The sequence below is a fragment of the Ammospiza nelsoni genome, chromosome 6 (genome assembly GCF_027579445.1).
Source record: "Ammospiza nelsoni isolate bAmmNel1 chromosome 6, bAmmNel1.pri, whole genome shotgun sequence".
In the NCBI taxonomy this organism is placed as follows: domain Eukaryota; kingdom Metazoa; phylum Chordata; class Aves; order Passeriformes; family Passerellidae; genus Ammospiza; species Ammospiza nelsoni.
In genome coordinates, this window is record NC_080638.1 from 7152666 (window position 1) to 7173254 (window position 20589).

The 20589-nt window shown below is 39.4% G+C and overlaps 1 protein-coding gene across 2 annotated transcripts in view; it reads left to right on the forward strand.

Moving 5' to 3' along the window:
* Positions 1-20310, forward strand: part of PARVA (parvin alpha) — a 62895-nt gene extending 42585 nt beyond the window's left edge. For both annotated transcript variants that reach the window (XM_059475173.1, XM_059475174.1), the window contains exons 6-13: positions 1551-1666; positions 7093-7151; positions 7982-8001; positions 9161-9222; positions 9880-9948; positions 11182-11283; positions 12048-12120; positions 15429-20310. In XM_059475173.1, the coding sequence (XP_059331156.1) occupies positions 1551-1666; positions 7093-7151; positions 7982-8001; positions 9161-9222; positions 9880-9948; positions 11182-11283; positions 12048-12120; positions 15429-15505 (578 nt within the window). In that variant the 3' untranslated portion in view covers positions 15506-20310. The remainder of the gene's footprint in view (positions 1-1550; positions 1667-7092; positions 7152-7981; positions 8002-9160; positions 9223-9879; positions 9949-11181; positions 11284-12047; positions 12121-15428) is intronic.
* The last annotated feature ends 279 nt before the right edge of the window (positions 20311-20589 follow it).

A 20589-nucleotide genomic window follows, 5' to 3' on the forward strand; every position in this document is an offset into this window, starting at 1 on the left:
TAGATATGAATAATATTTCTGATAATTTCAGGCAAAGTCTGAACCACTAGTTTTGGTTACAAAACTCTAATCAAGACTAATTCTGTGCCTTTCCTGGTCTATTGTATTAAAAATGAACATATCTCATAGAAATGTCTTCAGTGGCCCAGCACAAGACACTTCAGTGTATATGTATTGGAGAAAGCAGGTTATCAGTTGTAGAAAATTAGGCCTCTTAATCTGTTTTAAGTTTGGTTTTCAGAATCATTTCATGCTGGTGAATACCTTGACCAGTACATCACATTTTCCCTGTCTCCTGTACCTGTCTTGTGCTGAGCAGTTTTGTTTCATGTTCCATTCACAACAATTAGTTAGAAGGAGAGAAATATCTCAAGGGAGGAAGAGTGAATATTTGGCCATTTGACTTTCCCCTGTCTGTGGTCCTGCTGAATTTTTTGTCCCCTTCTTTTTTCAACCTGCCCCAAGTTTTCTTTCCATTCTTTATTATGCAGATGGAGGCAGGGTGTTTGGAGTGGCCTGACAATTTAACTCCTAGTTTTAATTTAATGTTTTACATGTGTTTTAGAGCTGGAATAGAGATAGAGAGCAGCAGCTGTGTCCAGCTGTAGCACACGCTGGTGGTAGGCAGACAGACATCTTTGTAGTGTTCTGCTAAAGCACCTCATCTCTGACCATGGGCCCTCCAGCAGCATTTGCCAGCAATGCCACATTTTATAGCAATGTGTATCTGCATGGCATAGCTGAGACTTGCACTGTAGGATTATGGAGAAGGGCATTTTAGTGAGTCTGATCGAGTTTCAGCAGTGCAGTAAGGTAGTACTTAATGATTAGTTCAAGTACAAAAAATCTAAGTGCACAGCAGTGTCAGAGATCTTTTAGCAATACTACTTTGGGGAATGCAAAAACAAAATAGAAGAAGAAGAAGAAGAAAGAAAATAATAAGGATTGGAAATTATCCACATGCATGCCAATGGTTTGATGCTTGATCAAGGATTTCCTACAGTTTGGCTTTTGATGTCTTGTAAGTTGTGTTAGTGTTAACTACCCATATATGAAACCCACTGAAAAAACCTTCAGTAACAGAACTAGAACAACTTCATGAGGAATGTTTGAGTCATTGAGTTTAATAAGTTATTGCTTAAGGCTTGTGCCAAAACAGGCTCATTTATCATCCTGCAGACATTGTGACACTTAAAAATGAATAAATGCATGTTATGAGTACAAAAATATCTTTCTGATAGTCCATAAATCCTTATTGAAGTAAAGGGAATAAAAGAGAGGCAAGGAGAATGCAGAGACAGCACTTAAACTGTTGTACATAAAATCTGGCTTTTGGATTAGCTTTAGATTTCCATCTCCATGAGCCTGTGACACTCAGACATATTGCAAAGAGTAGTGCATTGGTGCTGATGGGGTGCCTTAAAGGTGCCCCCTGGCTCCAGGTGGCAAGAGGAAAGGAGTCCCATAATCCCTGTATCCTAAGCAGAAGTAAAAATCTGTGCCCTAGTTACTTTGCAGTTTGTAACTTGTGCTTTTAATGTCTATTTCAGCTGTTCATGCTAAAAGTCTCGTAGCCATACTTCATCTTCTGGTTGCATTATCTCAGTATTTTCGAGCACCAATCCGACTCCCTGACCATGTGTCCATCCAGGTGGTTGTTGTGCAGGTAAGAGGGGCTTTAACAGCTCTTGGTAGTGTTGTGAAGTTGACTGAGGGGTTTCTTGAAAAATGCACCAGGAGTTTCTGGCTGGGCAGGCACATGTGTGTCTCCTTGGCTGACAAGGAGCACCAGTGCAACTTCCCTGGAAAAGGCATGAGAAGAGAAAAATCTGCTTTCCCAGCTTGAGCTGTGCCTCACAATGTCTTACTTTGACTGTGAAGTGGCCAGACTGTGACAGTAAAAATACATTAAACATTATTGTTGGAATGTGTTTATCACCCGGAATGATCGCTAGAATTATTATTTTCCCCATTTTTTGATGCTCTTCTCACTTGTGTAGAGATTCAAATTATTCTTGGCACTGAATGATGAATTGTCACTGTTTATTACATTCGCATTTATGTTAGGTGACTAACTTCTTTTTCAGCTCTGTGCATGCTAATTTAGTCTGATTACAGTGTTGGTTTTCTCAAAAGCATGCAAAAAAATCCCCATCAACTAAATCTTTTGTCAGTCTCCTTATTGGACCCTCATCCATTCAAATTCATGTTTTCCTGTTCATCATTTTTCTTTCAGCTGAACTTGTACTTTCGTTATCTTATTTGTCCTCTTCTCATTTAATCTGCTTTTCTTTCTCTCAATTAACTTCGCCTTTATTTTTCACACTGCAACTGTCTTTATTTATGTCTTTGAACTGATGTTACCCTGAAGTAACTGGGTGAAAGAGCTATTGCTCAAGTTTTGTGTGGCTGAAAATCTGCAAGACAGATCTGAGAAAGTAAACATTCTCTCTTGTAGAATTCAAATAGGACAAGTTTTGTAACTTAGGGAGAAATCTGAAGGAGAGTCTCTGGTAAATGTGTCACTGGTGTCTGGTAGTGACTCATTGACTCAGATTCTGCTTCATGGGTTTCTCTACAGATGATGAAGGACAATCCCTGGGAATCTGCACTTATATGTCTAAGGCTTTGAAGAAACCTAACCTTTGGCTATTATAAATGTATTATTTATACTGGTTTATCTCAAAGTTCCACCAAAACCAACTGGAGTACAGTGAGCAGGGCATCTTAATGATGAAAAACTAAATGAGAAAAATAACACAGTCCTTAAAGAAAGAATCAGAACCTCTGCTGTCATTCCATACCTCCAGACAAAATTCCAGTTTAAATCAGTGGGCATCATTATCCTCTTGTTTAACAGGCTAATGTAGTTCAAGAGCAAATCCACTGAAGTCAGTACAGATAAACCAATTTAAAACAATAAGTAGTGGGAGAATCTGGCTCACTCTTGGTTGCACAGCTGCAGCTCAGGCGCCAGTGGTTGGCAGGGGAGGCAGTTCCACCAGAATAATCTCCAAGTCATGTTGAAGGAGATTTTGTCCTGCAGACCCTGACCTTGGTGAAATCCAGTGAACTCCAGATTCACTGGATTCCTGCTGATTCCTATTAACAGAGGGTGGGGGCCAGTATATTTACTGTAATTGTAATTGCTGTAATTGTTTCAGACATTTCTCTTTTTTTTTTAATGGTGGGTGAAGGTTTTATTTTTATTTTTTAAATCTGTCTTTCGCATCCTGTGTGATGGGACTGATTCTATATCATGCATCATGTACTCTTTGAACTCACAGAAGTTTTAATCAACCATCAGCAGGTCCTAATGGCTGATTTAGTGGTCAGGCTTGCACGCCTCATGTTCTGAACACTTATGCATTCTGTAAAGAAAGATCAAGCCTAGGGAAGCTTAACAGACTATGCAGTAGCTGTTTCAAAATTCTGCTGTGCATGGTTTAATAAAGAGAACAGGAGAGACAGAAATAAAGGAACAAAGTGGTTTTATGAAGTCTTTTAAGAAAGACTCCCTTAATTCATTTCATGATTTTGTTAGGCATAGAAACACATAAAACGTGAGGGTTGCTATGTTGGCTGGATGTAGTTTATTGAAATAGAAAAAGCATATTTGTGAAACAAAAAATGTGCTCATGTCTAACAGGTAATCAGCCTAGTTCTTATGAAAGCTTATTTCCTTTGGCTCTTTTGTACAAAAGCTGTTAGCAATGAGAGTGATATGAAATCGGGGTTTAAGCTGATTTAGGAAAAAATGCGATAGTTGGACCTTTTGTAGCTACTCTATTATTTTCTTTTCCTGCCATAACAGTAGAATAAATAACTTTGAACAAAGCCCAGGCTTTGTTTGATCATATCTACTGAAATGACTGAGAGCTTTTTTGGAGAGCTAGGTCTTGTCATCATTTTGCCTCTTCTTAAAAATTATGTATTTCTACCATCCACGGATGGTTAGATGACAGATTGTTTGTGTCCAAGAGATGGAAATCTGAGAGTGTAAGAATGCATTGGCAGAGCAGCCGGAATGGCTTCAGCATGTTCTGGGACAGCAGTTCTGGGGTGCATGAACTGCTCTTAGGCAGAGCTGGGGAATTATTGGGATGAGATGAGTGTGTAAATCACAGCCCTAATCAGAGATCCTTGGTACCACTGCCTGGGAAGGTCTGAAAGGGTTTGGAGCAGCACTGCCTCCAGGTTCCAGTGAAGTCTTCTCTGGACCCCTGACAAATGCATTTGTTCTTTCAAGCTCCAGAATAATTCTGCATTTCACTTTGGTGGGGCAATTATAAAACATGGTCCTCCAGGTGAAATGAGTTGTAACAAGACATAGGCAAAAAGCCATCCAAATAATGGCAAGGTTTTCAGACTGGGGCTTTGTGGGGGAAATTAAGCAGCTGGCCCTCAGTCACATAAAAATGCTGACTCAAAAGGAGATAAGAGATCTTTTCTAATTCCAGATGTACTACCTTTTTTTGTTCTAGGGAGTTGCCAATTTTAAATGGCAACTGATTAGGAATATCTTCAGGGCCTTCTGAAGTCTTTCAGCTGTGAGGGAAGAAAATGCCAAGCCTGTTCATTAAGGTCTTCTGTTATCACTGGAATGCATCTCCAGCTTTTCTTTTTAATGGGGAATTTTAATTCATGCCTCTTTTCTCAGGGACTTTCAAATAATTGATTTTTATAGCTTGTTGTTTTAATTTTAGCCACTGTTGCCTTTAAGAAACATGCTGGATAGTCTTTCAGTCCTCAGCAGCACCTCTCTGTATTTTCAGGAATATTGTGTCATTCTCTGTCTAGTATAAGACAAACCTCACAATAGGTGACGTCAGTGCTGGGGTCAATTCTGAGTGAAGAGTTTTTAAAGAGCAAGAGATTCTGAGAAGCAGCCTTCAGAGAAGGTGCTTAGACCCGTGTTTTAGGGTCCATTCCATTGGGAATTTACCTGTCTTTTTACAAATCGTAGGTATAGGAAAGTCTGTCTTGACATGTGCTGGTCAAATGAGTGTCCAGGGGATGCACATTGTGTTTGGGCAGTGTGGAAATCCCATCAGTGTTAGTGGTCAGGTGCCAGACACAAAACAAGGGTTTGGGATCATTTTGGTTTGGGGTTTTTGTTTGTTTTTGTTGTTATTGTCAACAACAAGGCTGTGGATTTTTTTCTTTTAATATTTTAGCTGCATTTTATCGCAAAAGCAAATATTTTTAATATCAGTGCTGGAGTATATTTCTGGCAGTTTTTGTGTGCTTGCAGAGAGAAGGTGTAGAGCATTATAAACCTTTTTCTGTTCCCATATTCCCAGTCTGATCACTGAAAGCTACAGATGGCATTGCTGTGGTGCTCAGCCCCTGTGGGAGATGAGAGCAGCAGGGTTCTTGCTGCATGAGGCATCAATGGCATATCAGAGTCCTCATGAGGAGGAAATAAAAGTTTCCTTTCACCCTGCAGCAAAGGGAAAAATAAACAAAAATACCAAACAGAGTGAAGTTCCAAGTTGTGCTAGCATGAGCTAGATTGTGACTTGGGCTTTCAGTTAGTTCTGGAGACAGCACTCACTGCTGTCTGCACACGCTGGGAGTGGAGGTAGCCCTAAATTATGTCATTCTAAATTATGTCATTCTTCCTCAGGCTTTGATAGGCAGTGCCTCTGCAGCTGCTCTGTGCCCCCTCTTCCACAGTGTAACACACTCGACTCCCCTCTGTCTTTTAAGTTCTCCAGGGTCCTCCCTCAATGCATTTTTCACTATGTGCAAGATATTTAGAAACTGGACTTTCAAAAATAGCATGGAAACCCCCTGAAACTGTCATCTAGCTGCAAGGACAGTTCACATTGCTCCAGGTGCCAGTCTGGAATGACCCAGAGGGCCGTGTTCAGCTTTACTTGACAAATAAATATATTTATTGATATATTTTAGTAATACAATGTAGAAGGAAAAATATATCAAGAAATGTATTTTAGTAGTGGAAGGAATAGACAAGCCTGGCTCAGTCCTCAGCACATCACACACTGAGGACTGCCTCAGGTAGGGATGTGCTGTCTTCTCCAAGGAAGGAGAAAGCAGCAGCCCCAGGACAGATGCCATGAAGGACTTTTCTAAAGGTAATTCTCCTTTTTGCTTTTCCACATAGAAGATGAGTATAGGACCAGCATAAATCTATTTTTCTCATTTCCTTGTATGACAGGGAGTGAAGAATCATGAGTAATTGCCTGATATCTTGTCTAGACTTGAAATGGAGTTGTCAGCATTTGCCTGACTTGTCTCTGTGTACTGCAAATTTTTGGTAATACCAGCGAACAGGATTGACAGAGAGAGCACAAAGAGAGGCAAAACATATGTGTGGTATTTACAGCAGCCCCAGATGAGTGTGATCAGCAAACTGAAACAGTGTCAAACTCTTCAAGTGCTGCATTTTGCAGCTGATTCAAGCAGCAGTGACTGGAGCTGGCTTCTGCCAGGTTGGGCACAGCCTCTGGGCAAAGGCTCCTCAGCACCAGCTCCCATCTGGGGAACATCAGAGTCACTGCTGGACCAGCATGGCAGTGTGGATTTTTGGTTTCTGTCAGAAGCCTATAGAGCTGTTTGTCAGCAGAGAAAGGAAACACTGAGGAAAAAAAAAAAAAAAAGAGTACAAACAGGGCAAAAAGAAAAGAACAAAAAGAGCAAATAGCCTGGGAGCACGATTTTTGCAAAAGAGAAGCATGGGCACCATCTGCCAAGCTGTTCATTGAAATACAGGGCTTAATTCAGCTCACCTAGATCTGTCTCCACCAAAATACTTACATGTGTGTTTGGGTGTTTCAAATGTCTCGCTGAATTGGGGCCTTTAAAAGAAAAGTGAATTAAGAACAATGGAGAAAGGAAAATAAATACTTCCTTCTACAGGTGGAGTTTCAGGTTTCTTGTTAATGTATAAAAGAGTTCTCTGAAATACTTGCAAGGTAAAATAATATATTACTTGTGAAAATTTGTGTAAGAAAAGGTCTTATTCTGCAGGTTTCTTATCTAATTATATTTGTGGATCACAAATTTTTACTGTACCCGAAGCATTAAACTTTAGTGAGAAAAATGTCGCTTTTTTCCTTTTTGCAGAAACGAGAAGGAATCCTCCAGTCTCGACAAATCCAAGAGGAAATAACTGGTAACACTGAGTATGTCAACACCACATTTGCCAGCAGTACAGTAATTGAACACAGATGTGTCTCAGAAATTCAAACATTTGCTGATATTTAGCTTTCAGTATTGGGGTTCCAGGGAAGATGATGCATCAGCCAGTGACTGTATTTTAGCCTTTTCAAGAGCTGCAAACAACCATCTAAAAATACAAAAGGGGGAGGAAATAGAGAGGTGGGGAACTAAAAGCAGGACTTTAGGTGTGTAAAATGATGGTAGTAAGCCTTGTATGTGCCATCTCACTGAACATTTCATAACAGAAAAGTTGTTCCAAACCAAAAGGGAACAGTAGTAGAATATCCAGGTTTCTAATTGAATGGAGAGAAGCTGCACTACTGACTTATTATTAATCTGTATGGATTTATGTGTGATAGTTATATGAAGGATCAACTGGAGCAAAATCCTGCAGTTCCTAAGAACCCAGCCCAAGCCTTGTTTGGGCTGGATTTCTATTGTGGTTGGTGTGGTAGATGCATCTTTGAAGCAGAGGGAAGAGTTTTCTCAAAATCAACATGGAAAAGCCTTCTTTACTCAGGCAGGGTGTGCTGGTCTGGTTCAAAGTAGGGAATATGGGATCTGGCCTCCTGTGAGACTTTGGTGGAGACTAGAGATATTATACTGATAGACTCCAGACTAACCCTGGAGTAACTTGGTGAAGTTATTCCCAAAATTCTCCTAAATCCATTAGTCAACAAGCTGAAGATCATGGTATGAAGATCATACCATGTATGCTGGGTTTTATTGCAGCACAATATCTGCAGGTGAATTATATGTAACTGTTTCGTTCTTTTCCATTTTTTCCCCCCAGGGCATTATCAGGAAGGCATGGTAAGTTCATTTGATTATTGTCTCTTTTCTTGAGGCAGCCAGAGGGTACATGAGTTCTGCAGTGGGTGGTCACTTTGATCAAGTGGCAAGAAAGGAGAGGATTTCAGGTTGCCCTGGTAAATAAGCACCACAGGCTGTTGTGGCAGTTAACACAAGGGGAAAAAAGCCAATAAAATCACTCTGACCATCTTTAAAACACATTTCATTGCTGTCCAGCACTTGTTAATTTGCATATGCTTTGTGGTTTAACCTGCAGAACATTACTGCAGTGGTATTGATGGTCCTGAGTTCCCAGCAATGTGAAATGGTGTCTTATCATGAACCAGCTGGTGAATGTTGATATTCCACATCCATTACCTACTTATACTTTAAAGATGTGGAGTCATTATTCAGCAGGCCCTGTGCCTCGTGTGTCTCACTGCCAGGATTGAGGCTGGACAATAGAAACCACTCCCCTGAGTCTTGCTTGGTGTAAAGTCTGCCTTCCACAAATGCCTTTGGGTTTTTTCTTAAATTGAGGAATATGAATGTTTGTTGAGTCATTTGCTGTTATTCAGGTGGTTGTTGAAACACAAATTGCTCAGAAAAGGCTCTGGTGCCTTTTTATGTATTTTTCTCTTTTTTTCAGAAGGTGGCTGCAGTATCACTCCAGTCATGCTACCTTAGGTTGGCTGTCCTAAATTGCCTCAGAGAATGGCCAAAAACATCTGTACAAAGGATTGTATTGCAGAAGTTTAATCATAAACCTGCTTAATAATGCAGTCAGTGGCCCTTGGGGAAAATCTTCCTCTGTAGATAGTGACTAATGTAAACTCATGTTCTTCTACAGAAATGATTTGGTTACTTGGCTGTCTCTATCTGGCTGTTCAAGATCTCATGCATAAAGATGCTATTCTTAGCTCATTTTTGAGAAACAGGGTCTTTAGGTGACCCAAATCCTACCTGAAAATGATGCTTTTTTGTGAATAATAGAGAATAAGTTACTGACAGCTCACAGCAAGAGAGAAGTATGCAAACTCCTTGGCACTTGGAATTCAGAGACTGTATTGAACCATTTTGCTGACTGTGCTGTCTGAAATGAATGTGTGTCTCAGGAAGTGTTTATTCTGCACTGGAACAACTGCTGCCCAGTATATTAATGGCCCTGAATGTTTTTCAGAAAGAGATGCATTCGACACTTTATTTGACCATGCCCCAGACAAGCTCAATGTAGTGAAAAAGGTTGGAAGGTTTTTTATTTCTGAAATACCTCATGTGCTCATGTGCATGCTTGTGTGTATCAGATGGTGTGGATGTGCTGTGTGTGGATATAATGTATAATGGCATGCTTTGCATACATTAAATACAATTAAGCTTTATGCTTAAATACACAAAGTCATGATTATAATCTTAGTTTTTATTTAATGTTTAGCAGCACAAACTTAACTTTGGAACATGGAACAACATACAGTTATCAAAGTTTCCATCAGGAGAATTCTCACAAAGTGTGTGCTGAGTAGAACCCAACTGGTACATTGACTGTACTGATGCCAATGAGATATCCAGTTTACAGCTGCCAGAGGTTTGACCCTAGAGTATTTTGGCTGCTGTCAGATTTGAGTGGAGTCCAATTACCCACTTCTCCCTAGTCTGCTAAAAATTTGGGGGTTTTCTATGTTTTAACAGTGTATTTATATATATATATATATATATATATATATATATATATATATATATATATATATATCCACATTCATTTTAGTTCTGTTCTTCAAAATTTGGAGATTGTGTTGCAGTCTCTTCACTCACACAGATTCTCTTCTGAGTGGAGTTCACACTGCTGGTGTTGAGCTGCTGCCCTGCTGAATAGGCCTTCATTGCAGTGTTTTCATATTTCAGACTCTCATCACCTTTGTGAACAAGCATCTGAATAAGTTGAATTTAGAGGTGACTGAACTGGATACACAGGTAGGATTTTATAGCCTTTCTTAAAGGGGAGAGGTAGTTGCACTCTGTTGTGCACTGTGCCCTCAGCTTTATCCAGAAATTTCACTGAATTATTGTTCAATGAGCTCTAAGATGTTATTTCAGCAGGAAATCCTTCATTTCTAAAGACATACAAAGAAGAACCTCACCAATCAAGCATCTAAAACAGTTTAGTATCTCCATTAACATAAAAATTAATTACCAAATGCTACCTTGTGGGTGCTGCCAAGTGCTGCAAGGAGGACCTGCTTGTTTTGGTCAGGAAGGGGTTGTGTGCACTTGGTTTGCTGCAGTGCCAGGCTGAGCAGTTGTTTCCTGCCTACCTTTGCACAAGCACATGGGATCACAAAGCCTCCATTCAGGGGGAATTCAGGATTCTCCAGAGCAAAGCTGCTCAAGTGTACAGGCAGCTGTACAGCTGGGCTGCAGGCTTGATTGCACCACAGAAATAATGTGCTGCATGCTCTTCTGTCGTGTTCTCAGCTGCTAAATTGGCTGAAAAGAAGCTAAAAGAAAAGCTTAATCCTGCTGTATTAATACCTCCCCATGTGAACAACTGCAGCAGTTATTGTAAGAAAATTACGGGGTCAGGCAGGAAGGGATTGGGATCTGCACTCTCAAAAAACCCCAGGTGTCTTCAGGTCAGGCTTTATTTTACGTCTTGGTTCATGTTATTAAGAATTTCTGCTTTATTTACACACCTACCCATCTGATAGAGATTTTTTCAAAGGTAAAATTAGGATTTAGATGGAAATTGTGTGTAAAGGCTTTCAAAAGGGCATTCCCTATTTCTGCTCATTGCATCATTTACCTTGGGGGAAAACATTCAAATGTACCTAGAAACTCCTTAAGCATTTATCTGAAACAGCATTCCCTGAAGTGAGAGGTTGTATTTCCATCAGCTGAAGGAAAATCACCTGCCTGAGGAAGGTGATGGGCTGGTAGACCCATAGACCTGATGCCACTGGGGTAGGAGTGAGAGTGACAAAACCACAGAAACATGGAATGGTTTGGGTTAGAGGGGACCTTAAAGATCATCCAGCTCCACTCCTCCTGCAGAGACACCTCCACCAGAGCAGCTTGCTCAGAGCCCCATCCAGCCTTGGTCACTTCCCTGGGCAAATCTGTTCCAGGACTCCATTGTCAAATAAGGAAAGCAGTGAACTATTTTTCAGAAAATGTACTGAGAAATGTTTTGGTTTTTTTTTTCCACAGTTTGCAGATGGAGTGTACTTAGTCCTGCTAATGGGTCTCTTGGAAGGCTATTTTGTTCCCCTGCACAGCTTCTTTTTGACTCCTGATAGTTTTGAACAAAAGGTAACTAGATTTCATCTTTCTGTTAAAACCAAGCATATAAATATGTCTAGTTGTAGAAGGATAACACAAACTTTTGTGCATAAGTTTGATGCTAATAGCTGAAGTCAGGAAAGGACTGTACTGCTAACCATTTCCAAGTATTTAAAAATCAGTATTAATACTTAGCTGGAATGAGACAGAAAATTATATTAATGATGGGGTGGTTAGCAAGTATTAACAGATTTTGGGAGCCATTGTGTGGTGCTGTCATTATACAAGACCTACTGTTCATTAACATATATAGGATTACACACAGGCACTGATGACAGAATTGATTTTCTTTGTGTGTCCAAAATCCAAGAATTTAATGTTGGAAAGGTTTAAAGGGTTTTGGAAGCATAAAGGCATATATGTACAATGTGTCAATTTAAGACCAACATTACATCAGTGTCTGTAGCTATCCAGGCAATTCATCTGTCTGTTCAAGACAAGAGCACTTCAGGGGCCATCATGTTCCAATTTTTGAACTTGTAGGAAGTGGGCTGTGCTTACTTGAGAGTAATTTTATTAAGGGTTGTGTTAGTTCATGTTAACTTTCAATTACCTTTATCTTTCTGCAACCACCATCACCCAGAAACAGCAAAACAATGGACTGTCTGGATTCCAAAGACCAGATCTACAGAGCCCTGACTATTTTTTCCTTTTGAATATCTTTTAAATATGTCTTGTCTTGACCATTTGCACTGTAAAGTTCACAAGAGTGACTGCCTCTGTTGTATTGCCAGGTTGTCAATGTATCCTTTGCATTTGAGCTAATGCAGGATGGTGGATTGGAAAAACCAAAGCCAAGACCAGAAGGTACCTGTTCTACCTTTTTTCTGTCTCCTTAAAAATTTGTGTGGGCTCCAGATCTCACAAGGTTACAGTGTGGCTAAGTGAAGGTAAAGTTAATCAGCAGCAAAAGGCAAGGTACATTTTGTAGTGCTCAGGGAACTCTGTATTTTAAATGCTCTTTTTCAAAGGTTGCAATGCTTCCTTTATTCATTGGCCAAACATATGCAGTAATACTCCAATATTCCCTGAAAGAAAGAGAGCACAGTTGTGATTGGTGTCACTGGCAGGTGTCAGTTGCTCCAATTGCTCCATTTTCCTCCATCTCACATTTTTACGCTAAACCTTGAGTATTCCAGTAATTTATAAGATTTTCACAAATGAAGGAGATGTTGTGGAAGCTGAATTTCAAATGTTCACATACCTGCCTTTGGATGCAGGACCTAATAATGCATATTCAAATTAGATGTAGAGCTGGGGACTGACAGTAGAATGTGCTTCAGGGAGGATAAAGGTTTTGCTGCTGACTTTGGGAGCATTGGGATTCCACTCCTCGTTGTTCATACACATACAGTGTTCAAATCCAGCTTTTCAGGCTGGAGACAGAGCCCTGGATTCACCAGGGCAATGGGTATCTCTTGTTGCTCCTCCTGTGAGGAGCTGGGTGTGCAGCTTCTCCTCCCCTCTTCCCACCAGGAATGATATCTGGGCTCCTGCTGGTTACCTGCCACAAAAATCAACGTAGCTGTGTCTTTTCAAGGCCAATTTCAGACTTACATTTCACAGTCTTTTCCTGCCACAATATTGGATTGTCATTCCCTGAGGAGCTGACATAAGCTCATGTCAGAGTGCTGCTTCTAGCAGTCAGAACTCTTGGGAGATTCAGGCACTGCTTGCTCAATCAGGTTCTGCTCCATTCAGGGTTTTTTCCATCCCTCCCAACTTCCAGGTTATAACAGCCACAGACACACACACACACACACACACACACACACAAATAATGCATCTCAGGATCGAGCCTGTGCATTAAATCTCCACCTACCCAGCCTGGTTTTTTTACTTCTTTTGACTGGTTGAACTCTTATCCACAGTCATGCTTAGCTGTACCACTGGTGAGTGTATCACAAGCCTTTATGTCTGAAATAGTCAAAGTGAGAACGAGGAAACAGTGAAATCGAGGGATCCAAGTAAAACACAGAGTATCTGTGATCCCTTGCTCCCCATGGATGGTTTAAAATTCTTATGGCATTTAATTTTTCAGGTATTTATTGCTCTAGGGGACAGCTAATTTTTCCAGTATAAATCAAGCCATAAGGATATTTCAGCATATATAAGACATTTCTTGTGCAATTATTGAAATGCTTAATATGAAACTTCCTGCCCAAAGTGAATGGAAAAACACATGTGTTTTATGTGTTGTTACATTGGGCACAATGCCCGTACTTAAAATTTCCAGTGAGCAAAAGAGTATTGAAAAGGATCTTACCCTAAATGTGTACACTAAATACTCTTTGAATTCCTACACTGTTTCTTTGAGGTCCTTGAGGAAAAAATATGCTGAAAAGTGCTTTAGAATATGAGAAACATATTTAGTGGGGAAAAAAAAAGAATGCAGTTAAATAAATGAGTATGAAAACCAATGATTTTTATGGGGTCAACAGTTTATTTGGGTTATTTGCAATATAATCAAAAAGGTCTTAAAAAGCTTTCTGTGACCTTTTACTTTAAAAATGGCTGGAACATTAATCTGCTGAATCTATAGTGAATTCATTTGCAGTTTGAGCTTTTTCAGAGCTCCTTGCAATGTGTACATCAAAGCCAAACTCAAGTTTCTCTTTTAGAAACTTACTTACAACCAGTAAAATGTTACATGTGCTGGTCAAACCCCATGTAGCAATGGGAATAACCCATCTTTCTCTGGGAGTGTGCTTCTTTTACTTTGAGCCCTTCTGTGGGATTTTGTTGTTGTGGTGGTGGTATCTTTTTTGTCGTGGTGTCTTTGCAAAGAACTAACAAAGTTACTTCTTTAATAATAGAAGTTCTGTATTTGGAAAAAAAGTAATTCTGCACCTTGCTGCTGGCCTGAAAGAGGAAACTTCCAGTGTTGCATGCAAACAGTATTAGAGATTGCTGTGGGATGTTGTGGGGGCAATGCACCCTTCCTGCAGCTTTTGGCATTTCCTCTGCATTTTATACCAAGCATTTTTCATCTGATTTATAAAGAGCCACAAACCAATGCTGGCTCTGGTTATATGACCAAGGCCCAGAATAAAATCTAGCCTTGAGTGTTTCCACCCTTTGTCCATGGACGTAAATTCAATGTCTTTAGTTGGCACACTTACCAGGCATAGGTTTGATTGGATTAATTATTTAAAGTGTGACCCTTCACAATCTGTGAGAAACATCAATGTAGAAAAATATAATGGCTAAACTCTGGTGACTATATGCACCATTTACTGGGCTCACTTGGAAGTTTTGGCCAATTCCAAGAACCACAGTTAGGAATTTGAGTTCTTATGCATTCAGCAGAAAGAGATGGGACAATTCTGATTCCACTCTGCTCTTTCTGGGGCAGTTCTGAATCCCTGTTTGATATCGACTCAAGCACTGGTGTAGACTGCTGCAGTAGTGCTTGTCAGTTTGTTTTATAGATTTCTTGTGAAATAATATTGACTTTCTCAAGAACTGCTCTTTGAAACAGAAGGTATTCATTAGCTTTTTGTTTCATATAAATCCTTTACTCTAGATGTTGAGTTTCTGAGGACTGATTCAGCCATGAATGTCAGCTAACTCAAAGAATTTTCAGATGTTTGTTCAAGGAGTACTTGTATACCTAGCTTCTTTAGATCCTCTGGAAAATTTAAACTTGCCTCTAGCTATCCTGCTGCAATTGGGCCTAGTGAAGGATGTTGCAGTCCAGAGTGTGCCAAGTCCTACAATTCTTACATAAGAGGAAGCTTCCATTGGTTGCTGCCTGATGACTTTTTTTCAAAATCATTACTTTCCAGCCACAACTGTCTGAAGATGAAGTCATACAAGTATGTGTAATCCTGGGCACACTTTGACTCAGGAGCATCTGAGCTTGGCTACGTTTCATCATCAGCAGCAAGAGCTACTTGTATCCCTAATTAGAAGTGGTTAAAACACCAAGTTTTGAGTTGCCAGTTTGAAAATTGTGTTTTATTGATATTTCTACTCTTTTTGCTGTCCTTGTGATCTAATGTTCATGGTTATCAATGTGAGCAACGGAAAGGAGTGGGGAATGGGCACTTTTTTCTGGAAAACATTTGGAGCTAATGAAGTTACTAATTTGTCTTCCCTTGTCTTTTTTCTAGATATTGTAAATTGTGACTTGAAGTCTACACTGAGAGTACTGTACAATCTGTTTTCCAAATACAGGAATGTGGAGTGAAGAATTTATTTGAGTCACAAAGGAGTGTTGACAAAGAAAACATCATAACTAGCCTATCTTCCATAAGTATTCCTCTGCATCTCTATCCTAAAAGGAACAAATCCATTTACCTGAAGAATTTTTGGTTTTTAGTTGATTATTCTGGCACTACTATTTTCACAGTAGATTTAAATCTAATATAACTTATAAAGAAAAAAGGAGTTGGGGGAAGGTATCTGGGTATTTTCTGGGAGAATTCATGTCTTCATTCTGGGATAATTCTGTCTTGTCTGGGAGACATTCTTGTCTTCACACTGTTTTTAATAGGTGAAGCAACAATGAAGAGAAAATTAGTAAGTTTGATTCAAATCAGCCTTTGGGGCCAATCATAGGAATATTCTGTACTGAGTACTTAATTATTTTTTTACATTAATCTTTTTTTAATCTAGGGAGGGGAAGAATATTTTCTATCCATGATAAGACAGTTCCATTCTAATTGTGAGGAATGTGCATGGGGAGAAACAGTTAAATACACTTGTTCACATGACAGCTAAGAAGAAGAAGCTTAACCTGCTGAATATATAGTTCCAGTGCTATTATTAGGCTTTAATTTTATGGGTACAAACTGAAGTGGCCTACTCATTCCTTCAGACTTACTATGATGTGATGCTCTGCTTCAATATGTGCTATTGAGCATTCCACAGAACCACACTTTGCAGCTTGTCACTTGCTTTTGTTCAAGGAAGAGATCTTTTTTGCAAAGAACACTTTTCAGGAAGACACACCTCTATAATACAGCTTTTCTATAATATTTGTGTTATTATAACGTTTAAAAAGTAGAAGAATGGTTTTTTTTTATTTTGGCAGTTTAATCACAGGATTATCAGATTGCAAGTTCAGATTCATTGCTAAATAGAATTTAGAATTGTCCCTTTGGTTGATTTTATGATGAATGTATGTTCGTCATAATGAACTGCATAATGTTCAACATGAAGAAATAAGATTCATTTTCTAGAAATGGTCAAAACTACTTCCATCCAAAGATTCCATTAGAGTGTAAAGTTCTTTGGTGATTTTACATGGCTACAAAGATTTTTTTAAAAAATTTAATTACCACCAATTGAGCTGTTATCTGTTTGGTTTTAGCTTTAACAAAGACACAAAAGGGAAATGGGAGATGATTCTTCCCTTAGACTGTTACCAAGCTCCAGTTGTGCTTCCAGAGGAAGCTGCTGGAGGCTGCCTGCATCACTTCTGAAACAAAGCGCTCCGTTGCCACCACAGATTCTTGGGGTCCTGCTTTACACAGCCAGGAAAAAAATTCCTCAGGCTGAAATTCCTTGGTAACTCTTCGGAAATCTTGGGAGTGCTTGGTGCAGGAAGGAGAGCTGCTAACAGCCCTGCAGCTGGAGCAGGGCTGGCTCAGGTCAAGGAGAAGCGATGGGGCAGTGCTTGAATGGTCACCAGCAGAAAGGCAGAGCTGGCAGGGACACTCAGTAACAGCTGGGTGTCACTCATGATGTAAAGCATTACATCTTTCCATTTGCCAGGGCTTTTTTTCTTTTTCTTTCATGTAGAGCTTTCCAGTACAATGTCAGCACAGAGGGAACTCCAGCAATGATTTTCTGTCTTTGCTAAAAGCCAGCTGGTATTTGGTAATAAGGTGATGCTGACTTCTGCTGGGGGGCTACAAAATTATTTTCCTGAGACATAATATGAACTTTTCCAAGGGAAAGTCAATATTCAATTCAAAGGACAATGCCTGGGTGTTCTCTGATCTCAGAAATTATCTGATTAAGAATATCTGAGTAAGAAGCACTCTAAATATCTTGGTTAAAATATTTTCTTACCTGTGTGTTTTAAACTGAGTTTCTGAAATTAGAGGTACAGAAAACAACATTTATTTCCCCTTTACAGGGAGAAATAGCTGGACATTTTGACATTTTGACCTCAATGAAAATGAACATTTTCATTATAGCTTTAGTATCTGAGAAGCTAAACAATAGGAATGAACCAAAGTTTTTTTGAGCAAACGGAGACAGAATTTCTCGTGTATATATCAGCAGCAATTTCAGCTTATTTTAATGTTTAACATGCAAGCTTTTCATTTGCACACCTAGTAGTAATTGTAATAGCTAATTAAAAAACAAATTATGTTTTTTCTGCAGACCATGCTCAGCTGCAACTCTTTTACATTTCAACAGTGCTGAAGGATTTTGACAGCCTTTGTTTTCAGGAGTGCACTTTCTTTTAAGAGGAGATTTGTATGGGTAAAGTGAACACTGAAGCAGTTTTCTTTGCCTGGACTTGCAAATAAGTATTTCTTGTGCTATATGGGTATAACATTATTGGAGATTTATCTGTCAGGCTCCATTTCCATCCTTATAAAACATAAAACTGAGACAGAATTATTAAATCCTCACATTGAAATGCAATTATGGAGAACTGTAGAAGCATTTAAATAATATCCAGCCTTTCCACAATTATCAATCCCATGGTAAGAATTTATGTTAATGAAAATCTGCTATATAAACAACAGTGTCCTATGTAAATATAGATCCATGTGATAGTTTGAACAGTTACACACAAATAGTATATGCTGCCATGTAGGAGTGGGTCACTGCTTATATTTTTGACAATGTAGATTTAAATAGCTATCAGATAAATATGAAATCCAATATAGAGATTCATCCAATATAGAGATTATATCTAATATTTATTGCTTTGATTCAGAATATAAGAGAAATATAGAATACTATTGTAGACAGTTTGCTTTTCAGCAGTTGGTGTAGGCCAGCCCTTTCCTTCAGGGAAGGGAAAAGTTATTTGGGCCAAATTCTGCCACACCTACATTTTTTTATTCTTGATACACAGCAATGCACTCTGACATACTGCTGAAAGCAGAATTCTCCTCACTGTTTATATCAAGATAGAAGTTGTTTAAATTTTAGCCAATCCCAGGTTTATTTATAATTACTTAAGATGATTAAGTGGACCCAAATCAATTGATTGAGCTCGTGTGAGACATGAGCTGCCACCTGGAGAGGCCAGTTCCTCCCCTGGTCCCAGAGGGAGCCTGTGGTCCCCAGGCTGCTGTCTCAGCCCTGTGGATCCTAAAGCCAGCTGGGGTAAATCCAGGGCCCTTCCTGAGGATCTCGTGGTGGTTTTGGGATCCCACCCACCAGACCAATGTGCCCCACAGGCAGCTGGGCCCACCAAAAAGTGGCCAGTTCTTGGCCTGCCTCGAGAGGCAATCAAGCAGTAATCATTGCTGCTGCTGGGGCATTGTGAAACCCCCCAAAAGAGCAATTTTCTGTGACTTCTGATTCATCCATTGCATCCAGCAATAGGATATCTAGGTTTCTTCTGTGGCTGGAGATGGGCATCCTTTCCCTCCTGATGGATCCTGGTGTGCTCTTTGAAGCACACAGAACTTGCTGTTTGGGTTTTTTTTTTCAAGAGGAGCTACAGATTTTTCATAATGTGTCAATAAGCTGTTGTCAAGATAATTACCTAAAATCCTAATATCTTGAGGTCAGCTCCTTTCAGATTTCTTTCTCAGCTGACTGGCTGTTATTTGCCATAAAGAACAAGTCCTATAAAAAGGAACCTTTGCATGATTTTACCCAAGACACACTCATAACGCCCAGAATTGGATTGCTCTGTATTTCTGATGGAGTCCAGACGAACCAAGTTTCCTATTAAATGTGCTGACTGCAGAATGCAGTTCTTTACATTTCCTAGTCATGTTACAGAGGGTGGCAGCCCTTGCAGCTCCATAGCTCAGGAATTCAAGTGGACCAGCAGGAGCTGGATGAGGTCCTAATCCACTGCAGTGAATTGTGGCAGGAATCACCAGAGCCTCTCTTAGAGAGCATTGCAGTGCTGGAGGATGGCTGCATTCAAGCAGACCATGATGATTGGGGTATTGGTTGGCTTTTGTTCTTACTTTTCATTCTGGAAGTATGGTTTTAAATTCATGTTTCAGGTTGTTTTAGCAGACACCTTGCTGCAAGCCACAGTGTTGTAAAGCAGAATGGCTTTTAGAAGTTTATTTCATTAGGTAAAGATATATGTGATATTTAATATACTAGATGCCAGCCTTAGGTCTTGTTTTTGTTATTCTTGTCTTCCTCTCAAAACAACCTTCATCAATGGCCAAGCATTCAAAGAGAAAACAGTGCCTTGAAGACCTCTTGCATGATTTTTAGACTGTTACCTGTATGACTTTTGTCATTTTATTGTAAGAATTAATGTGGGCTTTCTCTTCACAGTCAAGGTGCAATTACAGACTGAAGAAATCCTTTGTAAAAAGTTACAATTAGCTTGCATGAAGATATTTTACTTTGATTTGTCACATGAAAACTTGACATAGCACCACCAAAATTTTGAAATTAGGCGTACCTCAATATCCACAGATTTTTCCAAAGAGCTTTTGAGTCATTCAACATTTACAAGGGCTAATTTTATGTATTCTGAAAATATTTTCTGTGAGATTGTTTCTGCAATAATGAGATTTTCTTTTTTGTCTGACAATTTAATACCATGCACGCTGCAACAATAGTAGTCATTGAAACATTTGGTCCTCAATTTCAATATCAAACTAACTGAGAAAAAAAGAATATTTTCAAAATTTGCTGAACATGCATCTGAAAATAATTTTTAGTTAAAATTAAGCTGCATTGCCTTCAGCTGCAGAGTTAGTAGCTTTCACAGAATATATGTACTCTGTAAGTAAAAGACACACTCTTGCTGATTTTTTTTTCCTGTGCTTTTCCTGAAACCTTTTGTTATGATTCACAATAAAATTTGCACCTGAAAATCAACCCTGCATGTTGTTGTTGGGTCAAAGAATGAGTTGTCTGACAAAAAATTAGGGAAGCTGTGTGTTTTGTGTTCTCAAAACTTCCAGACCTCTCCATGCACCCAAGCCTTTTCCAGTAACCCCTTTGTGGGTGTGCAAGGTGTTTATTATTATATTCTGTGGGGGCTGGTGACAGCTGAACGGGGGCTGGCAAAAGCAATCATGTAAACATATGTTTGAAATGATTAACAGCAGCAGGTCAGGAAATGCTGTCTTTGACTCAAAGCAGCAAAGAACACCT